General features: G+C 39.8%; 1 protein-coding gene across 1 annotated transcript in view; it reads right to left on the bottom strand.

The window, feature by feature from the left end:
- Window positions 1–326: 326 nt before the first annotated feature.
- Window positions 327–10,678, bottom strand: part of LOC106935280 (protein jagged-1-like) — a 70,261-nt gene continuing 59,909 nt past the window's right edge. Inside the window, exons 4-5 of the mRNA XM_015015676.1 lie at window positions 1,218–1,472; window positions 327–591 (exon numbers count right to left, since the gene is read on the bottom strand). Coding sequence (XP_014871162.1) covers window positions 527–591; window positions 1,218–1,472 — 320 coding nt within the window. The 3' untranslated portion in view covers window positions 327–526. The remainder of the gene's footprint in view (window positions 592–1,217; window positions 1,473–10,678) is intronic.

The raw sequence follows: 10,678 nt of genomic DNA, 5'->3' as shown, positions 1-10,678 counted from the left end.
GTCTAGCCTGCATTAGAATAGAATAGAATAGAATATACTGTATTGATCCCCAAGGCGAAATTGCTCATTACTCCATCTTGTGTGCTTTTAGTGACATTGGCGACACTAAGGAAATGAGGAAGGGAGGGTCAGCGGAGAACACCGGAGTTGAGCCTTTCTTCATTCAGTGTCATCAAGAGAAAGAAAAAAAGGCAGGAAGAGACGATAAAGCCGATAATTAAAATGAGATCGATAGGTTTAATTTATCGTGCGATTAATTGATTTATCGTTTATCGCGACAGGCCTAGTGATTGGCCCTCATGGGTGACCGGTATCGGTATCGGCAGGAAAAAACCTGATCGGCACATCTCTAATAAAGAGTGAATAGTTCAAAATGACTAGGTATAAACAAATAAATTTATAATAAATTATAAATTATTATGTGCTTGTAGGAATTAAATTCATCATCTGATATGAATAAATCACCAACAGCATGTGGCCAGAGGAGCAAACAGGGAAAATCATACATATGCATAAAAGAGCTGACTTACTTGCATTCCCCAGGGGTGCTGCAGGTCCCATGTAATGAGCTACATCCCTGTTTACAGATGGCTTTGAGAGAAAAAAAGAAAACATATTTTTGAGTTGAGAAATATTCCTACTGATTACCTATTTTAATTCACAGAAAACCTCAATATTGCTCTGGAAATCTGCATTTGTGTCTTTGCTTGTGGGATGTAGTAGCTGTAGTTTTTGCAGTGGACGGGAAACAAATTGTGAAAGAGTTGGTGGTGATGTTCAACACCGACATGAGTTTGGGAGCATTCTTCAGATTCTTCTGAAGTGACACTCTACATGAACTTCCGTCAGCCTCTGAGCTTTTTCCAAAACGACAAACAAGGAAGTCAGATCTGACTTTGGACATGTGACCAATGACCTAAGGAAGCATTTCTGTGTAGTTCTTATTCTGTCCAGCTGCTCTACTTATGACTCTACTCTTTTTTGTTCCACTGCCTTTGAATTTCTTAAAAAAAAAAAAAAACCAGAAAGAAAATCATCAACTCCTAGAAAGGAAGACAAGAAAATCTGTGAAGTGAAGACAATTGTTCTTTTTTTTTTCATATATTTTTATGTTCAAATTTTGTTCATTGAACTGGCTTGTGTCCCAAAATTTAGAAATATGTTTTTAATTTGCAACTCTATTGCCTTTTAGTCTGTATTCTTCTGTATCTGCTCACCTGTTTTGCAATCCTCTCCCTCCCAGCCTTCAATACAATGTCTCTTCCCAAAATGGTCGCACACATAATGTCCAAAATAGTCATCACGGGGACGACATACGTTGTTGCATCTCATGCCATAGTAGTGTTCATCACAGCGCACACGCATGGTGTATTTAATTGTGGCGATGAAGCTTCTATGTTCGACTGGCTGCTTCCCCTCGCCAGGATTAATCTTCCCCTTGTAGATGCTTCGCTCAATGAGCAGCTCATCATCTGCAAACAACAAAAGTACAAAGAAATTAAAATAACATAATTTGTTAGATATGGAGGCGAATGACAGGGGGATTTGTTTGAATGAAAAAATATCCAAATTAGACATTATGTCTGGTTATACTTGTTATGTAGCAAATATAATTATTAAACTTGGTACAAATAAGTGAGTGCCGTCTGCATAGAGGGTTATTCTCTGATCATGAAATAAAAATTTAAGACTTTTAAAGGTCATAAACTGCCCCATAACAATAAAGCTAGCATTGAATAAACTACGCACTGTTTTGATTTCAAGAGGACACATCATGCAAAATCCACTTTTTTTAGCCTTTAAATACATTTTTTGTGTACTTTGAGTGTCTAGAAGTGCGATTTTTTATTTATTTATTCTCTCTCGGTGCTGCATTGAGCACCCCTAGTTTAAACCATCTTAAATCTTTGAATGACATTCCATTGAACAGGTCTGTCTGACTCCACCAAATGAATCCATGGAGCTTTGGAAAATGGCAGTTGTTAGTGCACATAAGAAGGGGGGACAAGGAGGCAGGGGTGGGGGGGTTATCTCCTATTAAACATCTCCATGTTTTCCAAGAATGTATTAGAAATAAGTGGAGGAAAAGTGGAAGAGAATAGAAAAATGAAGGAAACACACACAGAGGGTGTAGCCTGTGTTAGCTTGATAACCAAAAACCGTTTTCCTGCTCAGTAAAAGGCTTTTCTGCCCCCTCCACCATCTTCCCCTCTCTCAGTATATTCGGCCCTGACTTCATCAGAGCCAAGAAGGAAATAATATGAGACGAGGGACAGGCAGGGAAGGGCGACACAGGAAAGGCACTTTAGCTTGTTCTCAAGGAACAGAAACACCATGACCCAGCCGGTTTGCTCCTGTTTGCCCTTATAGTCATTTCACTTGAGGATAATTACAGTCTGAGCACTTTTAATACTGCTGCAAGTTTTTTCTTAGTTGCAATCATGTCATTTTCACTGACATTACTGTTCAAATGTCCACTGAACAATATCCAACCCTAAAATATAAAGTAATGAAAGCTGCTTGTGACAATGCACTAATAACCAGGTTTTTAAACCTGAGACCATTATTTCTTCATTACATTATCCACAATACTGCAAGTCTTTGAGTTCTGACCAAACTGTGCAAGAACACAGTAGCAAAGTAACTTACTAGACAACCCATCCAAAAACCCAAAGTGTAATTTCACCTAAAATATGGCAGACAGGTTTATGACCTGGTTGTGTTTAGCAAGTTGTGTGAAGTGATGGTAACACTGCATCATTAGTTAGGAGACATACAAATGGCAGAATCATGCTGTGGGGAAGCTTTTCTTCAGCAGGCCAGACATGAGAAGGTGGACGGTGCTAAATCCAGGACAGTCTTGGAAAAAAGCCTGTTAGAGGCTGCAGAAGACTTGAGACTTAGGTGACTCTAAACATACAGCCAGAACTACAACAGAGTGCTTTAGATCAACGCCTATTCGTATGATGGTCTAGTCAAAATCTAGACCTAAATTAAACTAAATTTGCTGTGAGACGTGGAATGTTTTTGTTCATGGAAACTATGGTTAAGTTAGACTGAGCTCGGTGTATTTTCCAAAGAGAAAATAAATTTCAGACAGATCCCTGAAGACCTGCATTTGGAGCTGTAGCCGTCTGGATTCATGGAGGCTGAAATACCCATCACAGATCTTTTCAGACTTTCAGTTGTTAGACGTTTTGAAAACCATATATCTTCATTCTTTCACATCAGTGTTGCACTACTTTATGCTAAGCGCTCATGAAATTCCCATAAATAACATGTAAGTTTGCTGTAAGCTAGCTTGCAGAGCCTCAGTGAAGTGAAAAAGATGTTTCTTATGCTCAGGCCTGCAGTTCCAGTGCCTCAGTTTTATAGTAGGAACATTTGCATTTAGCATTCACAGTCTAGCACTATGAACCACAAGCACAAAATAGGAAAACAAAATTGCAGTAGATAAACCCAAAAACTATTGACATTGATTTCCACATCAATTTCAGAAAGGTAGCTTACTTAACCACAAATTCTGTTTTATAGTGTGCAGAAAGTGACACCGAGCTTAACAAACTAAGCAGCCGCTTAGTGGAGCTTATTTTTTTTTATTATTACACTTTTTTGTAATAATTTCTATTTAATTATAATACACACAATTTCACTATGAAGTGATTAGTTTTTTTTACATTATATGTATATTTGATCATGTATGTAGAAATAATTATTTTATTGATAAAAAGAAAAACAAATTGCTCTTTGGGGCCCCTGGTGGCCGCGGTAGGTACCGCACTCTTCGCTGGTATGAGCTGTTGTGCAATGTGCAGTGTGCATCCAAACGCCCAAAGCTCCGGTCAGAAGTTAAGTAAGCAAAACAATGTCTCAAAAATCCTTCAGGGAGGGAGAAAACACAGAGGAAGAATAGAAAAAAGCCAAGATAAAGGTTTGTTTTAATGTGCCTTGGTAATGTAATGTAAAAGATTTGTAAAGCTGCTAATAGAAAATTAGCTTGAACAGTCGAGTTCAACAGCCAGACATTTATGCTAGGGCAGGGGTGCCCAAAGTCGGTCCTGGAGGGCCGACGTCCTGCATGTTTTAGTTCTGTCCCTGGTTGTAGTAACAGCCTTCTCAACAAGTCAATGTTCTTCTTAGGCCTCTATTGAGCCATCATTTGATCCAGGTGTGTTAAACCAGGGAGGACCAACTTTGGTCACCCCTCTGCTAGGGTCTTTGTGTTTGTGTGAAACTGAGTTTAAACTTTAAATGAGTTGATTCTCCCGCTTGGCTCTGTATATTTCTGAGGTATTTTTTTACTTCAAAACGCCATATTTGATAACATTTGATAACAATAATTAAAACTTCTCAATGTTTGACATTGTCTAGCAAAATGTTTTTACGTCAGGCTACATAGCTGCTACATGGATGAGCTATTCTAAGCTGTAGTTTGGGATATGCTGTTTGTTGCTGAGCATAATCATTTTGTGGCTAAAACAAATATTATATTTTACATCAATTTATCTGAAACTTCTATTAGAATCATTTGAATGCTCAGAATCAGTCCCGTACCAATTCACATTCCAGGGGAGAAAGACTCACCTGGTATAAATTAAATTTTTAGCAATTGCAGTAATGCTTAAGAAAAATTTATTTAATCAAAGAATGTAATGAATATGTGTGTAGGGCTGCACCATTTGCAGTTTTCTGGCCAATTACTGATCTTTAAAAAGTCTAACCTGCCGATTTCGATTTTGGATGATACCATTTTTTTATTTTTTTTATTTTTATTTTTTTTGTCTGAAATATTGCTAAATATGGCAAGAAAGTCACTGAGTTGGCAACAGTGGGGTGAATATTGTTAACTGCAAATGTGCAGACCTGACCTGGTGGGCCGGTCTGTCAGTCACACCTCTCACTGTAGAGCAGAAGACAACAGAGGCAGATTTTTAAACCTTTGCTGATGAAGATAATATTAGGGGATAAGATCGGCTTCACATGTAAATATCAGCAGATCACTATCCCCCAAAATTAAGGAAATCGGCGCCCAGAAATCAACTGGTCAATAAATCAGATGGCCAATAAATGTATCCTATTATACATGCATATAATGTAAACAGCACTGCCAGAGATGCAATAAGTTTATAGCAGATGTGTGAATGATCTAATGATTGGACTGCTAATTGCATCCAGTCCACGTTGTTAGCAAAGCTAGAGGGCCCCAAAACCAAATTTCGCTTAGGGCCCTACGGAGGCATGGTCCGGCCCTGGTTTAACATAATCAGTTCCTTCACAAAAAGCACAAAAAAAAACTATTTTTTCACTGTCCTGGTTTATTGAGTCTCACTGAGAATTAACACACTGTCACAGATTTCAGTTCCACACCCACCACCTGAAACATGACTGTTCATCTCCAGCAATTCGATATAAAAATATAGACCAATCATGAGCTCCGTCTGAAGTGGAAGAGCCATACTAAGAGAGGTGGTTGTTACTAGGGAGAGTAGGTGGGGGTTCTTAAGACCAGCTTATATAAACAGTGAAGGGCTCCAGGTCTGAGCAGCTGATCATGTCAAGATCAGCACAATAAAACATTAAAAGGAACATATTTTTAAAAGAGGAGAACAAAACATCTTTAGGTCCTAGTGAAGGGGCTTCATTGGGGAGCTCTAGCTCTTTGGCTCCTGACTTCTTTTAAAATTGTTGTTTAAGAAAGAGCTGACCTGGAGCCAAGGCCTTTACCTTTGCATAACATCAGATGTTTCTCAACAGCTGAAGCTTTTTCTTGGTCAGGCTATGTTGGCATTCAGAAACCAAGTGTGTAGAAAGGATCAAATTCAAGGCTGTATGTGTTTATTTCAGGTCAAAACACTCTACTGCTATCAATGGCCAATATTTACCCTGTGTGCATAAAAATATGAAATAAACATCTGAATGAATGAATCACACCTTCTATTTTAAACACTGTGAACCTTGATTGAATTTGCTCATTCAGGACCGTAACAGCATGGGATCTAACCTTTCATACTCACTTTTATTTCATACACCAGGTGTGACAGTTAATATAATTCAGGGTGAACACCTGGAATGGAAAGCTCTGCCAAAACATTACTCATGCAACAATGAATCAGCAATGAAAACAGTTTGACTTCATTTTGTAAGGAATATTCTTCCTATTGCTTCATTCTTACACTATTTAGGAAAGCAGCTATGTTTTAGAGAAGCCCTGTTCTTTGAGGAAGAACAGGGCTTCTGAGGTTTTTTGAACCTCAGTTCAAAAAACTGGAAAGAAAATTTCATGATCAAGCACAGTGATGGAGGGTTGATGATTTGGGCTTGCCATTTTGCTGATCCCACGCAATTACAAATGTTAATGGACAACATTCATCCATCCGTCTTCCGCTTATCCAGTTGGGGTAGCAGACTAATTAAGGAGGTCCAGACCTCCCTCTCCCCAGCCACTTGGGCCAAGTCCTCCAAGGGAATCCCAAGGCTTTTCCAGACCACCCGAGTCTTCCCCTGGGCCTCCTCCTGGTAGGATATACCTGGAACACCTCACCAGGGAGGCGACCAGGAGGCATCCTAACCAGATGCCTGAACCACCTTGTGGAGGTTCCTCCATCTTTTCCCCAATGTTAGTATTTATTTAAATGTTTTCGTATAATATATTTAGAATTTCACTTTTTTTGGTGGTGGTTATTGCATTAGGTTGTTTACTAATTTGGGTGCACACATTTAGTAAACACCTTATGTTTATTTAAGATCAGTAACTAGTTTGTTTTGCTGAGTTGGAAGGACTGGCTGGCGGAAGATGATTGGTTGTCAGTCAAACCAGGAAGTGGAACAATCCATCAGGCTGCTAGAAGCAGGGGATTTGGATGTTAAAGCTCTCTCTACTAATAGCATAACTGCTAAAACATTTTTGGTGTTAGGTTATTTTGTTTTTATAGTTGTCTTAAAGTCAAAATATTTTAATTTAAATTAGTAATTTATGTTTATGGATTGTTTGTCTTTGTCTCCTTTCCCACCCCTCCTTGTTTGTGTAGGCTAGCCTTTGTGTATAAATTCCCTTGTGTGTTCATTGTGTAAGGTCAGTTTTTGGTTTGTTATCCTGAGTTATGTTTGCCTTAGTTGATTTCTTTTGGGCCCATTTTGCAATATTTTTGAGATTTGCTGTTGAAAGCTTTTTGTTAAGATGTTTTTGGAAAAATAAATAGAAGATATTTTTTTTATATATGCCTTTGTCCTTGTGCCTTACTGGTAATACTGTAACACACCTCAACTGCCTCCTCTCTATTTGAAAGAGCAGCAGCTCGACCCTGAGTCCCTCATGGATGACTATTGATAAAACTCATTTCGGCCACTTGCATCCGTGACATCGTTCTTTTGGTCATGACCCAAAGCTCATGACCATAGTTGATGTTAGGAACGTAGATTGACTGGTAAATCAAGAGCTTTGCTTTTTGAGTCAGCTCTCTCTTCTCCACCACAGACCAGTACAGCAACGGCTTCACTGCAGACACTGCGCCAATCCGTCTGTCGATCTCCTGCTCCATTTTTCCCTCAATCGTGAACAAGATACCAAGATACTTAATCTCCTCCACTTGGGACAGGACAATCCCCCCCCTCGACTCAGAGAAGGCACTCTACCTTTTCCAGCTCAAGACCATGGCCTCGGATTTGGAGGAACTGATCCTGATCTCGGCCACTTCACACTCGGCTGCGAACCACTCCAGTGAAAACTGTAGATAACGACCAGATGAAGCCAGTTGGACCACATCATCCGCAAAAAGCAGAGATGCGATTCTAAGGCCACCAAAATGGATCCCCTCAACACCTTGGCTGCTACCAATAGACAACAGCTGCTTGTATATTAAAGCTTTAGATATATGCATATATGATTTCCAACTCTGTGCAAGCTGCATTTACTTTCAACTATTTTCACTGTACAACTTTTATAATAGAACTATGTAGGACATTAAAAATGTTCTACATAGGACAATACGTGTCTGTATTAAAGTTTTTTATTTACTCGATGTATTGCAATGGACTGGCAACCTGCCCAGAGTGTATCCTGCCTTTCACCCAATGACTGCCGGAGACTGGATTTTAACATTCAAGTTTGTTTAAGGTTTAATGTGGCCATATATTCAAGTTTAGTCATGCTTTTTTTGTTTGTTTGTTTGTTTGTTTTGTCTTAATTGCTTAAATATTATCAGCAGCTTGGCAGCATTAATCTGCCCCAACCAGGCAACTTACACACATTGTATACTGGAGCTGTATTAACATGAATATGTAGGATAATGTCATCAGACCTGTGCTGGCAGAGAACCAGAGGATTCACGTTGGGCTCTGGGGCAAAACAAAACTTCACTGCAACGTCATTAGATACCTTTTCCTCTGCACACCTGGACAGATGAGAACTTTCTCTCTCTATAATTATGATACCACATCAATAATATGGGCTCCACCTGCATATGTAAACTTGATTCTACAAGTTTCTACCTGCTCTCTGACGTATGTCAAAAGCATTTCTGGAAAATGCAAGAATTCCCAGACAGAGGAGGTGGAACATAACTGCACGCAACAAGAAGGAAAGGATGTGGTTTAAATCCTCAAGATCCTTATTTAACTGAATAGTCACCCCGATGGATGAAGTGTCTCTGCACAAAGTGGGTAAGCTCTCACATTCCTTTCATTTTTTTAGATTCTGTGACTTTACAATTTTAAGATTACATGCATTTTATTGGGATTTTATGACAGACCAACACAAAGTAGTTTATGAATTGGTAAGAAAAGGACATCTGTCACAGTGTGGTTTGTATTCAGCATCCTTGATCAATACCTTGAAGAACAGCCATTAGCTGCAGTTCCAGTTGCAGCTAATGGCAACTCATCTGTGTTGCCATTAGCTGTTTATCTCTACCAGAATGAAAGGTTTCACAATCCCCTTTATAAAACCTCAAGGTCAGTCAGTCATATAGGATGGAAACCCTGGTCCTCCTAAAGAAAACATCCCCTCAGCATGATGCTGCCACAACCCATCTTCTCTAGGACAGTGTGATGTGCAGTGTAAGCTTTTCACCACAAATAATGTTTAATTTATCCATCCTTCCATTTTCTTACACCCTTGTCCCTAGTGGAACAAGGGACCAGGGGTGCTGGTGCCTATCTCCAGCAAACGTTTCAGGCAGGAGGTGGGGTACACCCTGGACAGGTCGCCAGTCCATCACAGAGACATACAGGAAACAATCATGCACACACACACCTAGGCAGTCATGTTTTTGGACTGTAGGAGGAAGCCGGAGTACCCAGAGAGAACATGCAAACTCCATGCAGAAAGACCCTGGGCCAGGAATTGAACCAAGGACCTTCTTGCTGCAAGGCAACAGTGCTACCAACTGTGCCACTGTGCATTTAATATTTATTTATTTAATTTCAGTTTTGTTCTCCGTTCAATTCTTTTCCACATGTCTGCGGTGTCTGCTGTAGTATAAACAACAGTCAGCACTTCTTATAGCTTTCTTTCAACAGTAGCTTTCATTCTGCCTCAAAGGTCAGATATGTAGAGTGCATGACTAATAGTGACAGATACTTCACCTGAGCAATGAATCTCTGCAGTCCCTCCAGAGTTCATCATGAGGCTGTTTGTTGTCTAATCTAACAGCTCTCACTAAATGGTCGCCTTCGAAGGAAACTGGTTGCACTGGATGTTATTAGGGGCACTGGAGTAAGTTACAAATGCACACCACAGTTTTTCCATTTTTATTTGTTCCAAATTTTGAAATTATGTACCCTTTAACTTCCAATTCACCCACCACTACACATCACTTAGTGCTCAATAAAACACACTGAGGTTTATGGTTATAAAATGACAACCACTGGAAGAGTTATGGGGTGTGTAGTGCTGACAGACTCTGTACATGAACTGGGACATGCAAACCCTCAGTCATCAACATGCAATGTTTATGTGAAGGTGGTAGAGCATGTAAAGAGTAAGCCCGCGGCACAGCAGGCCGGGTTTGGGAGCGGCTGGAAGGCTAAGTAGGAATCAAACATCAAAGGAAGGAGCACATCGGGACAGAAGGGCATGTGGACTGTAATTAATTGCTTAATGAGCTACTGCTAGAGCTAAAGACAGCCTGAGAAAGCATACAAACAGTGAGAAAAGAGGGAGAAGGTGATAGAGGAGCAAAATAATCTGTCTTTTACAAGTCAGAGCAGACTCTTAGGATGGCTCTTCATTTTCTTTGATTTAATGAACAGGAAGCATGTTGAGACAGACCCTCTCTTTCTGCAGTGACACACCTCCCCTGATTCATCTCAGTTCACTTCACTCATTCATATGAAAAGGATCAAGCCTCCTGGCTTTCTCTGTTCTCTTAAATCCTGATCTAAAGGTTTCTATTATACATAGGGTTGCCACCTTTCAGAAATAAATATAAGGGACGTCCACCGTGGCATGTCGCCCTACTCTCATGTGGTGGGATGTCTGCTGCGGTGGTAGACATTATTTTATGGCGGTGTTTTTTGTTTCTAAAAAGTGATCCATAGAGCAATCGTTCATGCATAGATGTTGGTTAGAGTACCCCAAAATTGTACTCCAATCAGAGTAGCATACCTTAAACACGTTTAAATTAAGCAAGTGTAAAAAGTATTTGGTAAACTACTCAAGTACTGAGTAACTGATCATAAC

The sequence above is a fragment of the Poecilia latipinna genome, unplaced genomic scaffold, assembly GCF_001443285.1.
Source record: "Poecilia latipinna isolate Pla-1442-1.1 unplaced genomic scaffold, P_latipinna-1.0 Scaffold1941, whole genome shotgun sequence".
NCBI classification, from domain to species: domain Eukaryota; kingdom Metazoa; phylum Chordata; class Actinopteri; order Cyprinodontiformes; family Poeciliidae; genus Poecilia; species Poecilia latipinna.
The sequence above is the reverse complement of the archived record's forward strand: the minus strand, read 5'-3'. Positions and strand labels throughout refer to the sequence as shown.